The sequence below is a fragment of the Gopherus flavomarginatus genome, chromosome 3 (genome assembly GCF_025201925.1).
Source record: "Gopherus flavomarginatus isolate rGopFla2 chromosome 3, rGopFla2.mat.asm, whole genome shotgun sequence".
Classification (NCBI taxonomy): domain Eukaryota; kingdom Metazoa; phylum Chordata; order Testudines; family Testudinidae; genus Gopherus; species Gopherus flavomarginatus.
In genome coordinates, this window is record NC_066619.1 from 233,291,042 (window position 1) to 233,309,914 (window position 18,873).

Here is an 18,873-nt window from a genome sequence, read left to right on the forward strand (position 1 = left end):
GGCACAGCCTTCTACCCTGGGGTCTTCCTGCCTCTCTCTTTTAAGGGTAAATTCCAGCTGACTGAGCTGAATCAACCAGCTAATTAGTTAATCACTGAGAACTTAAATTATTACTTCCTCAATTTACCCCAGGTGGAGATGCTTCCAAAGAGCACCGAGTGGTGAGTCAGCTTGGGCTACTCATACTCTGTCACTGTAATACATTGCGGGAACAAGAACAAAGCAAAATTGTCAGTGTGACCTCAGTTTATTGAATTCCAGTCAACTGAAACTCCAGTAACCCAAAGCTGACTATGTTCACCTGGCATGGTATTGCACTCCAGATACCACAAGCCTGTAAAGCAGGTAGAAGGATGCTGGCTGGCTCGCACAGCTAGAAGAGTAAGTACACACATTAAAGGAACAACACCAGTTAAGCCACATCCCCAGATTTTCCTAAAGGCTTTGGATAACCTTTAAGATCTTCAGTAAGTTACTGCATTGCTATCTAACTGATAGAATAGCAGAAATTCCATTTGGGGGGAAAAAATCCCATCATACCAGTAAAGTCAATGGGGTTCACTGGCATAAATGAGGGCAGAATATGGCCCATCTGATGAAACTGTCTCATAAGAAAGATATATCTGATGAATGTATGTTCACTATGTCAAGAAAAATACTTGTGCTACCCAGATTGCTGTAAGAACATGCAGTGCCATTTTCTAAAGTTAACCTTCCTGAATTTACTCATAGACAAGAATGCATTGAAGTAAACCGATGCTGATGAGTCAAAGAGAGACAAAAATTACTGTGGTGGACTGTTAACAACCCAATACCAATAATTGTTTTATACACATAATTAAAGCCAGCGATGTAGTCAAATAATTCCCATAAGTATCCTCCATGGTTTGATCTCCAGTTAGCAGAGCAAATTTAATTAAGTGAATTTATTTCTGAATCAGAAATTCCTTGTCATACATTCACTTGAGAATCAACAGAAATCCTCTCTCTGGCAAGAACTGCTTTTGATTATATTGACTCACACAACAGGAAATAGAAATAGAACATGTTTTATAAAGTGTATAAAAATATCTCTCATCGTTTTCTTCACTTGTGTTTGTGTAATATTTGGTGCATAGATATCTCCATAATGGGGATGTTAGAAATGCTTAAGATGCTATAGATAGGAGAGAGAGAGAGAGAAAGAGGCAGGTAGGCAGACAGACAGACAATTATTTATTATATTATGCTACCCAGAATTGTGCTGGGTATTTACAGGTCATCTATAATGGTATGAGAGCCTTACCCTGAAAAGCTTATAATTGAATTCCACATGAGACATGACGAAGAGACAACAAAACAGTAAAGCAGAGGTGGAAAAAAAAAAGCAGAGTTCATAGAAATAAGTTTATGTAACAATGGCATTTGACATCATGGATTTATAATTTTAAAATATTTTAATAAAACTGCATAACTACTTCCAGATTACATTGGGTCTCTACACATATAACTATAACTGTCTAATAAAATAAAAAGGCCCCTGCTGACTCATTTCTTGTGGGCATCTCAGCAGAAGTGAATGGTAAGGCAGGAATTTAGGGAGGGAAGGAGAGGCTAATGGCCTGACAAACCTTTTGGGGAAGGTACTATGTGTGAAACAATGTGGAAACAGGGTGGAAGAGGTATACAGGAGACATTAAAGTATGGGGCTCAAGGCAGTTATCTCTGGTAGAGAAGAGTGGTCAATGGGTAGGATGAGGAGAGAGACAGGCAGGTAAGTGGGAGGGACAGTTCCACAGTCCTTGAAGGCAAGGACAAGGAGCTTGAACTTGAGGCACTGAAGCAGGGATAGCCAAAGGAAAGACTGAAAGAGATAGTGACAGTTTTGTAGGGTCTGGAGGGGAGCCATGTGAAGAGAAGAAAGGCCAGAGACAAAGAGGTTACAGTAATCAAGACAGGAGAGAGCTTTGCTGTCTGGAAAGAGAAAAATTTGGATCTCAGAAATATTATGGAATAAGTTGGATGTGAGAGGTAAAGGAATGGTAGAAGTCAAACATGGCCCCAGATTTCAAGTCTGGGTGTCAGGGAGGATGGTGATGTGACAGAGGGAAGAGGATTTCAGAGGAAAGTCAAGGGTAGGTAGATAGATGTATTTTTGTTGTATTCAGAATAATTTTCCAAGAAAAATCTGTTTGTTTGATTGTTAATAATTTTGTAACAATTCTGCAGCAGCACAGAACATAATGGTTATCAGCTGTATTGCCAACCATGGCCACAGAGATTCACAGTTGTCCTTGGACTTTCTGTTCCCAAATCCAAAGCTCCTATCAATGCCACTAAAGGAGAATTTTCCATGAACTTTAATAGTATTAGGGTTTATATGGTCTATGGTCCAGACACTATAGGGTGACATAATCAAGCACACTTGGGCATGTCTGAGCTTCTGTCCAGTACAGGGCAGTGGTACTTTTATAGTTGGCAGGGCATTCTGATTTCTAGATGTTTTGCAAGACCTTTCTGGTTTTGTTTTTATACCAGGTTAAGAATTCTATTAATACTGGATAGCATAGAATTGCCATGGTCTGATCATTCCATTTAGCAACATAGAGAGTTCTCTCTCTATAAATAGACTTTATCTACCACAGTTTGGCTCTTCACAGAGCTCACCCAATGAGTGCAGGTCAAGAGCTCTGATTTCCCACATGCATTAAATCAACATCTTATCTCTACAAAAGAAGAGGATCTCAAAGTTCTTACCAAGTACTAATCCATCTCTAGGAAACTCCCATCTTGAGTCATAGGGCAGTTGCATTGGATCCACATAAATGTACTCATGGCCATCAGGGCTGATAGACTCAATGACTCTCCATCTTATCTCATACCTTGGTTTCTGCCGTGCACAATAAATGAAACATAATTGTCAGGCTCACGCCTGATTTAAGAATGGGTCAGATCACTAATTCAATTCAGTATAGAAATCACATATTTTAAGTTACCTGTTTCCATATGATGACCAGGACAATCAGTGAAATAATCACAATCACTATTAACACTAGGACTGCTGCAGCCACAGTTAATTCTGATCGCAATGCTGTAGTAAAAGAAAAGGCCTCAGTTTAGATTTGCCTTCTGAATGCAGAGGGATGTGACAGAGGCCCAAGTTTGTAGGTGACAGTAAGACTCCCACCTTCTTTGCCATCAAAGTTCTTGTGCACTGTAGATGTGAAAAGTGCAGTCTCCATAGGCAGGGGGCATTAAGTCGTTCACTGCCTATAATAACCTTGCCTTCCTATTTCAGAAATAACAACAGTGGTTGCCTGGAAGATACTTCCATGGCCATTAGTAACTAAAATGAAAAGATGGATCATGGAACTACATAATATGGGAAAGATAGATTCAGAGTTAAGACCTGGAGAATGGCTCTTGCTCAAATGTCTGGGGAAGAGCTGCCAAATCTGTTTTCATCATTATTTACTTTCAAAGAGCTGGTGTTTTACCTATTAGACATTCACACTGCATAATTATTTCCAGATTTGATTGGGTTTATTTGAGGGGGAGTTTGAAATGGCTACTTAAATCTCTCAGGAGTGACAAAGTTAACTCACTAGGAGCCACAAGCTTCAGTTCCCGAGTAACGGCACCAAGAGTGTTCCTCGCCATGCACCGTACTACCAGGGTTTCTTCTACCTTTTGGAAGGTCACCTGGCTTTCCACCTGGTCCTTATCAACCCGATGAGCCTCCATGTGTACATCTGAGATGTTGTTAGTCAGAAGCATCCATGAGGTATCATTACTGCATCTGCAGAAATAGAATATTCATAAATATAGACATCAGATTTATGTATGGATGAGCAAGTGTAAACAAAATGAGGATCACCCTAAGCACCCTTTCCCTACTCCCTTTCTCTGGCAAGAATCATTTTAAGGACCAAAGGTGTTTAAGTATGTACCCACTTCCTAACAATCCTCTGGCTCCCCTACTCCTAGAGCCAATGAATTTCTGATCCCTACCAGCACTACCACCTTTGAAGCGCCAGTAATGGAGCCCAGCAGGCCTGGCAGCCCACTGTTGCTTAGTCCAAACTTCGCATTGCTCCGAGGCTTTCTCATTACACCCCAGAATTCATGGCTGGCCTCTGAAGCCCCAGTGCTCCACAAATCTCTTTGGGATAGAAGAGAGGGAGAAATCCCATACAGTAGTGTGAAATGTGTGTATAAGGACAACAGAAAGTATCTGAGGTTACCAGGGCTGCTGGGCCCCATCAGGTTTGTTGTCTCCTTGTTCGATTGTCTCCAGAGGAGTGGGAGAAGGGGTGACCCCGGAACTAGATCAACAAATGTGAGGGGATTAATTAGTTAACATTTCTAAAGCACTTTGAATGTAAAAAAATATTATTATCTACGGTGGACTCAGTTGCAGGAAGAAGGGTGGATGTGGGAGTGTGAAAGGGTAATGGGATAGGTGAGTCTGTCCAGGAGATGGCAGGAAAGTCTCAAAAGATATGTGAATAAGCATCTGACTTGCTCATCTGAACTTCCCTGAGGCTCACTCATCACTAATTAGGTACCACATCGTAGAGAAACCTGTTAAATAGATACAGTGTATGTGTTCTACAGGACAAAATCAGTAGGAATGATATTAATCCCCACCCCATCCATATGCTGATGAAGCATAAACAACTTGTCACTTTGGCAAGACAAACCAGAATCATAGTTTCCAGAGGGCTGATAAGGAATGTGTGTCACAAGCTTAAATTATGTTGGTCAAGGAAAAACGTTCACATTTAGAGATAAAGGCACATCTGTTTTTCTTACTTTTTAATGTCCTTGCAAATCAGCCATTCCACGTCAGGGAAAGGCGTCCCTTTTGCCAAGCATTGGACCGTCTGTCCCCCTCCAGAGCCCTGGTGATCATCCACCAGGTCTAGAATTGAAGCTGAAACTAGAAGTGAATTAAAAAGAGCATGTTAGAATTTCCCCCCCTTTAGTCGGGATAGAATTACAAATGGAACAAGACAGACATTTAAAATTGCTGTCATTTGCCTGGCCAGCAGCCTCAGGGAATCCAAGTCTGGGTCCTAAGCTTTTTGCTTGCTCTCCAGAGCCTGATTTTCCCCTGAAAGATATGAATAACTCAGACTGACTTTGATGAAAGTTACTTATATCCTGTGGGAGAGAACAGGGCCCAGGCTACAGCACAGTCACAGAAGCGGGTGCTGTGGAAGGGGTGTGCTTGGTCCTGGGGCATACAGACAGCATGAGAGCCTCACACTGCTCCTGAGAGACACCAGCTGGGTGGCAATTTGGATGTCCCTGACTGGATGCAGTGGGAACCTTATCCTTCCCTACTCAAGACTCATTTGCGAGCACAGGGAGAGTAAAGATGAAAAATACAGAGAAAACCAGAGGACTCCCCCTCCCACTCACCTCCCAGAACTCTGCCATTTAGCAATATCCCTATTACTATTACTTATTTGTAACATGGGAACACCTGCAGGAAGCAGCCAGATCTTGGCCCCTCAGGAGCCAAGAGGACATTTCATGTAGGGGAGGGAAGAGAGGGAGAAGCTGATACCATTTTCACAGGAGGAGGGAGCAGAAAGCACCTAGCACCTCAGGGTGGCTCTGTTCCTTTATCCCTTCCCTCCTTGTGAAAATTGGGTCAGGTTACTCTCTGCTCCTTCCCCCTTCCCCTTGACATCCATGCAACAGCCAGCCTGGACAGAGGCAGAGGGTGGAGGGTGGGGTAAAAAACCCCTGGAGCTGTAAAAGAAGAAGAGGTGAGGCTTGGGGAACAGCAAGTGTTGGGTTGGGGGAGACAGAATTGATGTGGGAATTGGATAAGGGGCAGAACTGATGTGGTGGCTGCTGGGAGGTAATTAATTGCTAGGCTGACAGATGGGCAGATGTGGGACTGATGTAATTAGTTAGAATGTTGGGATCTGGAGAGAAGCTGGAAGCTCCACACCATCAGGCAGCCAGTGAGGACTCCTGCGGAGGGGACCAAAGTCACTTTACTTTATGAATTTTGGAGAGTTGGCCACACTGTAACTGTCACACAAACACTGGCATGGAAGGGCGAGTTCAAAAATCAAAAGATAGACAAAAAAAGCCACAAGTAAACTCAAGATTTTGGCAGATCTGACTCATTATTTTGAACTTTTGGGACTGGCAATACTGGAAATATTGTTTCCACAATGTGCTTCTTCTGCAGAGGATGATAAACTGTGTAAGTGTGGAGTGGCAAAAGGTGACCTGTTGTTCCTAAGGGTCTTACCTGCGTGACCAGTCAGTACAATTGACATACCCGGTAGGAACTACTCTTGGAAAACACCAATCCAGCTCCAGCCAATCAGCTAGTATTGTGCTAGTAAGCGACATGGCAGGGAAGCAGCCAAACTAAATTGCTGCTGAAATCATAACACTTAGCACTCTTCATCTTCAAAGCAATCCCTTGTGAAGTAGCTTAATAAATGTCCTCCCCATTTTGCAGATGGAGTAACTCGGGCTAGGCAGAGAAGGCCACTGAAGAAGTCAAAGTCAGGATTCATCAAAGTCAGGATTAGAACACAACCATTCCTGGCTTCCAGGCCTTTCATTCTAGTATATCTGTAGGTTAGCAGGACACCTGGTGTTTAAATGGACTTAAGTCTTTGCTGTCTACAGCTACCTCTGCCCAGTCCAATAGGGTTCTTGATATGCTTACCTTGTATTAGCAATGAGAAAGTATAGCTTTTAGTCTCTTCTCCATTTTCAGCAACCAAAGTATAATCTCCACTATCTTCTTCCTTGGCCCGAATCAGTTTTAATATACTTTGGACCCTATAGAAACAAGAGATTTTGTACACGTTATTTTACAAAACATAAAATAAATTAATCCAAATCATTAAAAAAACGAAGCAATTATTAGTAGAAAATTTATATATTTAATGTAGGTATATGATGGGTATAATGTACTGATACTTTGCACTTCTATAGTGCTCTTCCCGTCAGAGTGCTGTTGAAATGTTAATTAATTCTCTCATATGAGAAGCAAGCAAGCATTATTTTACCTGGCAAGGATTTGGAAAGGGCATTGATGTGATCAAAATGATGACCAAGAGATTATTTTGGGAGCAGCATTTTGGAAAGACTGGAGAGGGGCCAGGATAGTATCCAGAAGACAGGACTGTAGTAAGATTGGAGAAGGTTTCAGTAGTCAAGGTGGCAGATGATCACAAGTTTGACAAGTGAATTAGCTGATAGGATGGAAAATGAGGGAGATTTTTTTTTATAAATTTCACTGCTGCTGGAATAAAGTGTCTAGTTCTGATATAAACAATTCAAGAGGGACATTGATCAATTGCAGAGGGTTCAGAGAAAAGCTTCAAGAATGATTAAAAGATTAGAAAACACACCTTATAGTGATAGACTCAAAGAGTTCAATCTATTGAGCTCAACGAAGAGAAAGTTAAGGGGTGACTTTATGATAGTCTATAAATATCTACATGTGGAACAAATATTTAATAGCGGGCTCTTTAATCTAGCAGAGAAATATATAACATGATCCAATGGTTGGAAGTTAAAGCTAGACAAATTCAGACACGAAACAGGGCTGGCTCTAACTTTTTTGCCGCCCCAAGCAAAAAAAAAGTGCCGCTCCACCGTAACAACCCCTCCAGCACCAGCCCACCGTAACAACCCAACCTGAGCTCCACCCTGCCAAAACAACCCCCCTCAGCGCCGCCCTGCCGAAACAAACAAACAAAAAAAAAACAACGCCACCCCACCACCCGAAGATTGGCCACGGTGCAGCCCTGACAGGAAATAAGGTGTAAATGTTCAACAATAAGAGTAATTAGCCACTGGGACAATTTACAAAGGGTCATGGTTGATTCGCCATTACTGACAATTTTTAAATTAAGAGTGGATGTTTTTCTAAAAGATCTGCTCTAGGAATTATTTTGGGGAAGTTCTATGGCTTGTGCTATACAGGAGATCAGATGAGATGAACACAATGGTCCTTTCTGGCTTTTGAATCTATGAATGTTATGTAGGAAGCAGCCGTAAAATGCAGAGGGAAAGAGGAAGAATGAATCAAAGATGCTGCCCAGGTTATGTTTCTAGATGACAGAAAAATTATAACATTGTCAACTGCAATGGAAAATGAAATAAGGGCGCAATGTGTGAAGGAAAAATTATGAGCTTGGTTTGGTTTGATAAGCTTGAGTTGACTGTAAGCCATCCAAGCTGAGCTATCAGCGACACAGTGAGAGATATGAGAATGAACCATAATAGGAGAATTATATCTGAGAATTGCCACCAGAGAGATGATAGTTTAAATTATGTAAGAGAGTGAGGCTACCGAAGTATAGGATATAAAGGAGAAGAGGATGGGTGAGAAGAAAGAGCCTTGACAGACTCCAGTAAAGAGGAGGAGCAGAAATGCAGTGCCCCCAAAGGAGACATTTAAAGAACATTAGGTAAGGCAAGAAGAGAATCAAGAGGGGATAGTGACATGGAAGTCCATGGAGGACAGGATGTCAAAGAGGAGGGGATGATGAAAGGCTACAGCAAGGCAAGGAAGATAAGGTTGTATATAATGTCTTGTTTTTTCTCACCAAATTCTAGGCATAGATTTGATAAAATGAAATCACAAGGTTTCTGGAAGAGAAATTCAGATTGTCACCTTGGCAAAACCTTTCTTTACCTTGTCTCATTGATCTTGTTTGAACTGGTAACAATCTCTGTAAGGTTCTCAGTCAGAGACACATTGTCCTTCAGCCAGAACATTTTTGGAGCTGGGTACGCCTGCACATCCACTACAAAATTTTTGTCCTCATGTAAATTGACAGCTTCCAAAGGGCTAAATTGGGGGTCCAGATGAATGAATCCTTTATCTGTAAATGATACAGATTCACATAAATAATGCTACTCACTTTTATTTCAAACATGGTATTTGCCAGCATGCTAACAATTTTTGGACACTAGAATTGGACTGTACCATGAACTGTGATGACTACTCTCTTATTTTCTTTAACCTCCTTGGTTGCATGTCGGGCCGTACACTCATAATCCCCGGAATCTTTCACTGAAGCCTCAGGAATGGTCAAAGTGTAAACCAGCTTCTGGGATGGAACTTTAATGTCATCAACTTTTATCACACCTTTTTCTTTCTGTGTTTTGGAGAGAGAAAAAAAATCTTATTTAAACAACTCAGCTGCAAGAAATAAATAATATATAAAAGAATTAAGATTCCATTTGAAGGAGAGCAATGAAAGAGTTACTGCATATGGTCCAAATTCCTTATTCAAAAGGAATGGCTCAATTAGTTAGGGACAAATTTTCAGACATGGATGCAGCAGGTGTGCCCATAAGAATACACAATTTTGGAGACAACTACCAAAGGGTGAGTAGGTTAAAAATGGCATATGTTGTGCATTTGGAGTAACGTACCATCTAAAAATTAGATGGAGAGCCTAAAAGAGCATTTTAGTGCTAAAGCAAGCTAAGGGACTGTATCCTTTGACTCTGGTGGTGATGCTGTTGATTTTGGTCCAGAATATTTTTTGATCAGTTCCCACAAGGTGAGGTGAATTCTTAATACCTTTTTCCTGCCAGATCATGCCATTTCCCAGTTCCTATATCCGGTGTGTGCTAATTCTGAGAATAATTCATTGGCAAGGGCAGGGGGTGATGGCGGTGCTCAGTTGAGAATAAAAATGTTCCAAAGGAAAGACAGCACCTGCATATTGAGGGATGGGAACCAAAAATATGTTGGGGATTGTGTGAAACTAGAATAACTGGCAAGAGAGTGAGGTTTTGAATTTGTAAAACTGAAAATAAAATGAAACCTTCCTATATGAAGTAACTTTTTTTTCAGGCTCTTAAATTTTTTTAAATTAAAGCTGTATTTCTAGGTCACAATTATTTTGCAACTTTACAATGCCCCACAATTATCAGACCTTTTACACAGCAGCACAATTGCACTATATGTGGAACATTGACTATAAATGGGATTTAACTGAAGAGAAACCTTCACTTCAGAACACACGTTATGAGAATTTGGGACTGATTCTCCTCTCACAGCAGGTTTTCATTAGTGTAACTCCACTGACTTTAACTGAGTTACTCCTCATTTACACCAGTTTAACTGAGAAAAATCAGCCCTTCTGAGACTGTGACTTGAAGAGAGTCATTTTTAGAGTCAGATTCACTTCACCACCAGTGTTATATGCAGACATCTGGACACATTTCCAGAACATTCCGTCTTTGTTCCATCAGGCTTTCTAGAGCACAAATTCACAGAGATTTTATTCCTTCAACACTACAGTCCCACTCCCTGATAACTTCTTATGCTCCCAGTCACCCCTCATGTCCCTTGAATGCTTTGTATACTTACTAATAATGAATTCTAACACTTGATACTGATTTTCTATAGTGATAACCTGAAAATAAAAGAAATGGTTCTGTTTTCTCTCTTCCTCTGTCCTCATTCTAACAGTGAAGAGCTGACCGCTTCACATCCCCATATTCCTCACCAACTGATAACTACAATTATGCAGAAACAAAACGAGATATTTACCGCTTTCCCTGGATAATTCCACTGTAAATTAACCACCTCGTTGTCAAAGACCACACAAGTTACAACAATTGTTTCGCCTGTTTTATATACAGTTTTAAGGGCCTCAATCTCAACTGGCAGCTCTGAAGTAGCTGAGGGAAAAAGAAAGAGAGTGCATCAAGTTTAAAAACCATGTGCAGTATATGAATAGTGAACTTCAAGGACTAGATTCCAATTTCATTTACGCAATTATGGCATAAGCAAGAAGAGAATAAGGCTCAATATTTTTACTCTCCTTTAAAAACTGAAAAAGAGTACCTTTCAAAATGTAGATGAAAAACTGATCTGACTTGAACTCCACTTCTTTAACAGTCGTTTGGCACGTGTATGAGCCTGCAGGAAAATTTCCCAGAAAGCCTTGTTTGCTGTCATAATAGGCATATACGACCTTGGCTTCACTGTTAACTAAAGCTACTTGAGCATTAGGGTCACTTGTACGACAAGGGATAATGGTGGAATCACCATCTTCTACTAGGATGAATTGATCCTCTGGTAGTAGAGGAACGAAGGGCATATCTGGATCTGTAAAAAAGATAAGTATTTTTATATTATATCATTTTAAGGTGTCCCTAGTACAAGAATGGAGACATCAGCAGATAATTATGCACCTTGATAGAAATGAATATATTTTGTTTCTTTACTTTTCCAGCAATTTCCTTTATCATATGTAAAACCACAACTATGTTAAAGTCACACACAGAGTCGACACACTGTCACCATAATGACATTTGCCATCTGATGAGACATGTAAGAAGACATCCCAGTAGTCCAACTAGTAGCCAAGATCCTATGTAACAGAAATGTACCAAACTGGGAAGTTTAAGACCTCCAGGAAAAAGAGAAGTGTTATTATTTCCTTTAGATGTGGACAGGGCCGTCACTTCCATTTAGGCAACCCAGGCGATTGCCTAGGGCACCAGGATTTGGGGGGGCAGCATTTTGCCATCCTCGGCGGCAATTCTGCGGCGGGGGGTCCTTCCACGCTCTGGGTCTTCGGCAGCAATTCTGCAGTGGGTCCTTCACTCGCTCCGGGACCCGCCGCTGAAGTGCCTCGAAGACCGGGAGCACGGAAGGACCCTCCTGCCGCAGAATTGCCACCAACGACCGGGGACGCGGAAAGACCCCCGCCTAGGGCACCAAAAACCCTGGCGCCGCTCCTGGATGTGGATCTAGTGGAGTTTTCCTATAATGTTATTCACAGGCAAAAGGCAAAAAGCCAGAAAACCACTAATGTTTAGGTGTGAAAATAGTTGCCCATTCCTGCGGGATAAAATAAAATTGAAGGGCTGAACTTTGCCTTTTGTTATGCAACCCCACTGAAAACAATTTCCAGCAAAACCTTCAGAATAGAATTTGGACCTAAAAGTCCCATTTTCCAGCTCAGGGGCCTTGATTTGTATTTTGGATCTACATTAACTGACAGACACAAAAAGGAGATTAGGCTGCTTAGAATAAATGTCCTGGCTTTCACTGGTGTAAACCACTGTGATAGAGCATGAATAGCCCAAGGACCTATCTACACTACCACTTTTGTTGGTATAACTTAATTTGCTTAGGGATGTGAAAAAACACACCCCTGATGTGTGGACAAGCTCTCCTGTCCACAGAGAGCGGCTATACGAGAGATCTTACAGCAGCACAGCTGCAATTGGTACAGCTGTGCCGCTGTACCAGTAGGTGGCCTAAGGCTGACTCACCATTCTGTGCACTGTGTAAGGGTATGGCTACACTTGAAATTTCAAAGCGCTGCCGCGGCAGTGCTATGGGAGCGCTGCCGCAGCAGCGCTTTGAAGTGTGAGTGTAGTCGGAGCGCCAGGGCTGGGAGAGAGCTCTCCCAGTGCTGCACGTAAACCACATCCCTTACGGGTGTATCTTGCAGCACTGGGAGCTGCGCTCCCAGCTCCGTGGCACAGATTACACTGAGGTTTTACAGTGCTGTATCTTGCAGCGCTCAGGGGGATGTTTTTTCACACCCCTGAGCGCGAAAGCTGCAGCGCTGTAAAGTGCCAGTGTAGCCATGGCCTAGAGTCCCCACATGGGGCAAATTGATGAGACAATAGATTAAGTGCCAGGTGATTAACCAGTTAACAAGATGATTCAGCTTATCAACCGAGGACAGTGAAGAGAGAGACAGGAAGAGGATGGAAGGGCTAGAGAAGTCATTGATTTCAGGGAGGTGAGAGCTCTCCTCCCTCACATCCTGTGTCTGGAGAGAAGGTAAAAGCCTTAAGCTATGGGGAACAAGCGTTTGCATAGCACATTGTAAATAAAGCACATGATGTTGAACTTGCCACAGGCATGTGTGATTGTAGAGAGAAATCCAAGGTGAGGGAACACCTCAGTCTCCTCATTACAGTCACCCATCATTTCTTTCTTTTATTCTAATTCCTTTTCAACTGTAATCTTAGAGCCCCTGTAATCAACAGTACACTTTTTAATGATCTTCTGCCTCCCTCTCTTCTAATAAAAAGTATTAGAAACCAAAGATATTGATTGGATTAGTTTTCAGCTAAATTAGTTAGATTGTTATTTAAAAATATTTCTAGCTACATATCTAATTCTATGTATTTCTATGTGCTCATCACCATGGTACCTAGATGTCATTAACTATGGTTATTCCATGTGGTTTCTCGAATTATGAGGCACAACTATAAAAAAGCAAATAAATCCCCAATATTTTTTAAAACCAATCCAATGTACCCAGTTCCAATAGCCATCCAATCCAAATTTAGTTTAAAATCTAATGCAAAACATACCCAACCTTAAAACAGCAGCTCAGAAAGTGATCATAATCTGCCCCTTCTAAACACACAAATAACTGCTGCAAACCTAAGAGCTTGTGAGCCAAGGTTCATCATCAATTTTAATAATGGGAGTATAAACCCCTCCAACGATGGGATTTATAACACACTGGCACGCTCCTTGTAACAACAATCCAAACACAGCACTATAGAACTTATATCCACCCAACTCAGTACATTTGCTTTCCAAATGTAATGAAAAACAAAAAGAGGCTTCACCTAGGTTTTTTTTTCCTGCTTGTATGGCTATTACATCCTTATGGAACGGTCATAAAGCATACTGGTTTTAAGAAAGAAATTTGCTTTCCTCCACAGCCCTCATAATTTATTGTAGGGAAGGGAATTGCTTTGAACAAAACAAAAAAAGTTCATGGTGGAAACAAATTTTCCTGAAAATTCTAAAATTAGGTGAAAAAAAGATTAACTTTTGCAACAGTGTCTGCTGGCTCTTTAGCGAGGGGAAAAAGTTACAAGATGCCTATGCCTTGCAGATCTGGTAGGCTCAGGTCTAGGGGACTGTGACAGAATGTACGCCTGTTTCCACACCCTACCCACTGTTGTAATAATCTTTGTATAATGTATGCCTTGCAAGGTATCAACTGAAAACTCATTTGCTAGTCAATATTCTCCTGATAAAATATGTGTGACAACACTGTAGGTGAAGTTATAAGATTCCACTGTATGGTGATCTTAACACATGTTCCAAACGGAGGTTGGCAAACTCGTCTGTCTCAAACAAAGGAATGTGCGCTCTGCTTACTTTGCATTTAAGCAATAAAGAAAGTCATCAAGGAGGAAGGATAGACAAAGAAACCTCAAACAGGTAAGAAAAAGCAGCGGGGAACATCCTTCTCCATAGATTTTTTGTCTCCAGAATCTCAGCTGGAAATGTTTTCCAGGATGGGGACTAACACTATAAAAAGAGACAAACACCCCAAAGGAATCCCTCCTCTTTCTTTCTGTTCATTGCTTAACTGCACCAGAAGGGACACAGGAAGCAACCATTGAACTGGTGAAGGGGTCCTGGCCTAAGAAGTTTGGTCAGTAAGACTTCTGAGAGCATGTGGTGAGAAAAACTTTGCTTTGAATTTAACATAGTTTAAGTTAGGCATCAGTTGCATCTTATCTTTTCCTTATAACCATTTCTGACTTGCATTCACTTAAAATCTATCTCTTTGTAGTTAATAAACTTGTTTTATCTAACCTAGTGTGTTTAAATTGATGTGTCTGTGAAATTCCATTTGAGATCACATGGTAAGATGAGACTCAGAGGGGAGGAATCAGGGAGGTGATGAGGCTGGGGGGGGGGAGGAATCCAGGGGTGACAAGGCTTGGGAGGGGAGGAATTGGGGGTGACAAGGCTTGCGGGGAAGAATCAGGGGGCTGGGCGGCAAACAGGGGCAGCTTCAGACCCCAGCACACCAAGTGCGTGCTTGGGGTGGCATGCCAAGGGGGTACTCTGCCGGTCGCCGGGAGGGCAGCAGGCAGACAACCTTCAGTGGCTTGCCTGCGGAGGGTCCGCTGGTCCCGCAGTTCCGGTGGACCTCCCGCAGGCACGCCTGCGGAAGGCCCACCAGAGCCGCGGGACCGGTGACCAGCAGAGTGCCCCCCATGGCATGCCGCCATACTTGGGGTGGCAAAATGTCTAGAGCCGCCCCTGGTGGCAAACTGGGGGAAAGTAGCGCTCGGGCAAAGGATATTTGGCTCTTCAGCTGCACAGAGCCCAGGTGTCTCCCAGCAGCAGTCACCACCGCTGGAGGGGAATCAGACTGCAGCTTGAGGAGGGGAGGAATCGGGGTGACAAGGCTTGGTGGGGAAGAGGCATGGGATCCCGGGGGGCAGTGAGTGGCCTGTCTGTATGTTCTAAATAATAGCTGTTTTTCCCTAGCAAAAACCTCCCCTCTACATTTCCTTTCTATTTTTGCTCATTTTCTCCACTTTATAGTTCTGTTTTTAAAGCCTATATTGTCTATTCAGGTTAATTTGTCTCTCCGTTTCAGACAGGATTAAATATGTAACTTATTTTACTTAGAAAAATAACAGGAGAGATAATGGTAAGACTATATCACCCAGCATTCTAAAGAGGATCTGTCCGTTACACTTTGTAAAAAGGAAAAGCAAAACTTGCCTTTGAATTTTATTAACCAATGTAAGTGCTTTTAACACATCAGGAAGAAAGGCAATGACTTTAAGACCTGTTTGTATAATAATGGAAATACTATGGTTTCTCACTGGCTAACTGTTAAAACATCATTTCTTTTGTTTACAGCCACTGGCAGTAGCTATATAATCCCTTACCCACAATGGTGTTCTGTAACATTTGCCATGGCTACTGTCTAAATTCTTGCCAAGCTTTTCATCATATCAACAGGGGTCTGTTTTGGGACCGGCTCTGTTCAATATCTTCATCAACGACTTAGATGTTGGCATAGAAAGTACACTTATTAAATTTGCAGACGATATCAAACTGGGAAGGATTGCAAGTGCTTTGGAGGACAGGGTCAAAATTCAAAATGATCTGGACAAATTGGAGAAATAGTCTGAGGTAAACCGGATGAAGTTCAATAAAGACAAATGCAAAGTGCTCCACTTAGGAAGGAACAATCAGTTTCACACATACAGAATGGGAAGAGACTGTCTAGGAATGAGTATGGCAGAAAGAGATCTAGGGGTCATAGTGGACCACAAGCTAAATATGAGTCAACAGTGTGATACTGTTGCAAAAAAAGCAAACGTGATTCTGGATGCATTAACAGGTGTGTTGTAAACAAGACACGAGAAGTCATTCTTCTGCTCTACTCTGCGCTGGTTAGGCCTCAACTGGAGTATTGTGTCCAGTTCTGGGCACCGCATTTCAAGAAAGATGTGGAGAAATTGGAGAGGGTCCAGAGAAGAGCAACAAGAATGATTAAAGGTCTTGAGAACATGACCTATGAAGGAAGGTTGAAAGAACTGGGTTTATTTAGTTTGGAAAAGAGAAGACTGAGAGGGGACATGACAGCAGTTTTCAGGTATCTAAAAGGGTGTCATCAGGAGGAGGGAGAAAACTTGTTCACCTTAGCCTCTAATGATAGAACAAGAAGCAATGGGCTTAAACTGCAGCAAGGGAGATTTAGGTTGGACATTAGGAAAAAGTTCTTAACTGTCAGAGTAGTTAAACACTGGAATAAATTGCTCAGGGAGGTTGTGGAATCTCCATCTCTGGAGATATTTAAGAGTAGGTTAGATAAATGTCTATCAGGGATGGTCTAGACAGTATTTGGTCCTGCCATGAGGGCAGGGGACTGGACTCGATGACCTCTCGAGGTCCCTTCCAGTCCTAGAGTCTATGAGTCTAAACAGAACAGAGATTAAATTAATGTAACTGCTAGCTTCAATTCATAATAGTGCTTGTAAAAACTGCTCCATCAAAGCACTTAGTTCAATTTTGCAATAAATATCAGAATCCAATAAAGACTATTAAATCTGACTTATTGCCTACATACATATTATATTTGGAGACGCAGTCAGCTATTATTCAACACTGAGGTTCGGCAGGGGCTTGTACTCACTGATGCTCCAAGTCTCCGGCAGCACTTCGGCAGCGGGTCCTTCACTCACTCCGGGTCTTCACTGAAGGACCCGCCGCCGAAGTGCTGCTGAAAACCCAGAGCGAATGAAGGACTCGCCGCCAAAGTGCCACCGAAGACCTGGTAGGGAACCGGTTGTTAAGATTTTGGCAGCTCATCACTGAGCAAAGCAGTATAAAGGTCACCACAGGTTAGAGGGCAGGAGTGACACAGCTACTCATCAGTTTGGATTGTACCCTGGTACATGACAGGAACATAAAAAAAAACCCTTCTTGAAGGAGTCTTCTGATATCTGTCTTCATCTTCCTTGTCCTCGAGCTACTAGTGAGCTATCATACTGTTCAGCAGTGGGCCACTTAGGGTATGTCTACACTACGGGATTATTCCAATTTTACATAAACCGGTTTTGTAAAACAGATTGTATAAAGTTGAGTGCACGCAGCCACACTAAGCACATTAATTTGGTGGTGTGCATCCATGTACCGAGGCTAGTGTCGATTCTGGAGCGTTGTACTGTGGGTAGCTATCCCGTAGCTAGCCCATAGTTCCCGCAGTCTCCCCCGCCCATTGGAATTCTGGGTTGAGATCCCAATGCATGATGGTGCAAAAACGCAGTGTCGCAGGCGATTCTGGGTAAATGTCGTCCCTCATTCCTTCCTCCTTGAAAACAACGGCAGACAATCATTTCGTGCCCTTTTTCCCTGGATTGCCCTGGCAGACACCATAGCATGGCAACCATGGAGCCCATTTTGCCTTTTGTCACTGTCACCGTATGTGTACTGGATGCCACTGACAGAGGCGGTACTGCAGCGCTACACAGCAGCATTCATTTGCCTTTGCAAGATAGCAGAGACAGTTACCAGTCATTCTGTACCGTATGCCATGCCATTGTAAATTGGCGATGAGATGATGGTTATCAGTCGTTCTGTACCGTCTGCTGCTGTCATGTGTGCTCCTGGCTGACCTTCGCTGAGGTCGGCCGGGAGTGCAAAGAAAAAAATGGGAATGACTCCCCGGGTCATTCCCTCCTTTATGTTGTATCTAAAAATAGAGTCAGTCCTGCCTAGAATATGGGGCAAGTGTGCTAGAGAACCAGTGTACCAGAGAGCACAGCCGCTCCGTGTCAGATTCCGCAGAAATGATAAGCTGCATGCCATTCTAGGGGGTGCCCCTGCAACAATCCCACCCGTTGCTTCCCTCCTCCCCCAACCCTCCTGGGCTACGGTTGCAGTGTCCCCCCATTTGTGTGATGAAGTAATAAAAAATGCAGGAATAAGAAACACTGACTTTTTAGTGAGATAAAATGAGGGGGAGGCAGCCTCTAGCTGCTATGATAGTCCAGGCAGGACATTAAACGGTGCGGGGGGGAGACGAGCCCAGCATCCCGCTGCTATGATAGTCCAGGCAGTACAGAATCTTTTCTTTACACATGAAAGGGGGGGGGGCTGATGGAGCTCAGCCCCCAGTTGCTATGATGAAGACGGTTACCAGCCGTTCTTTACCATCTACCGGGAATGACCAGGAGTCATTTCTATTTTTACCCAGGTGCCCCCAGCTGACCTCACCTGAGGCCAGCCAGGAGCACTCACGGGATGATGATGAGGATGGCTACCAGTCCTTCTGCACTGCATCATCTGCCACCGGGAAAGGGAGGGGAGAGGATGCTGCTGTTCAGTGCCGCAGCACCGCGTCTACTAGCAGCATGCAGTAGACATACGGTCACATTGAAAAAAGTCAAGAAACGATTTTTTTTTCCTTTACTTTCACAGGGGGAGAAGGGGGGTAAATTGACGAGATATGCCCTGAACCACCCCGACAATGTGTTTGACCCTACAGGCATTGGGAGCTCAGCCAATAATGCAAATGCTTTTCGGAGACTGCGGGGACTGTGGGATAGCTGGAGTCCTCAGTACCCCCTCCC

At 42.8% G+C, this 18,873-nt stretch overlaps 1 protein-coding gene across 2 annotated transcripts in view; it reads right to left on the minus strand.

Annotated features, from left to right (window-relative positions):
- Nucleotides 1–18,873, minus strand: part of PDGFRA (platelet derived growth factor receptor alpha) — a 55,903-nt gene that overhangs the window by 21,739 nt on the left and 15,291 nt on the right. For both annotated transcript variants that reach the window (XM_050947421.1, XM_050947419.1), the window contains exons 4-12: nt 10,841–11,104; nt 10,544–10,674; nt 8,963–9,134; nt 8,669–8,858; nt 6,686–6,801; nt 4,795–4,921; nt 3,585–3,778; nt 2,976–3,070; nt 2,737–2,869 (exon numbers count right to left, since the gene is read on the minus strand). In XM_050947421.1, the coding sequence (XP_050803378.1) occupies nt 2,737–2,869; nt 2,976–3,070; nt 3,585–3,778; nt 4,795–4,921; nt 6,686–6,801; nt 8,669–8,858; nt 8,963–9,134; nt 10,544–10,674; nt 10,841–11,104 (1,422 nt within the window). The remainder of the gene's footprint in view (nt 1–2,736; nt 2,870–2,975; nt 3,071–3,584; nt 3,779–4,794; nt 4,922–6,685; nt 6,802–8,668; nt 8,859–8,962; nt 9,135–10,543; nt 10,675–10,840; nt 11,105–18,873) is intronic.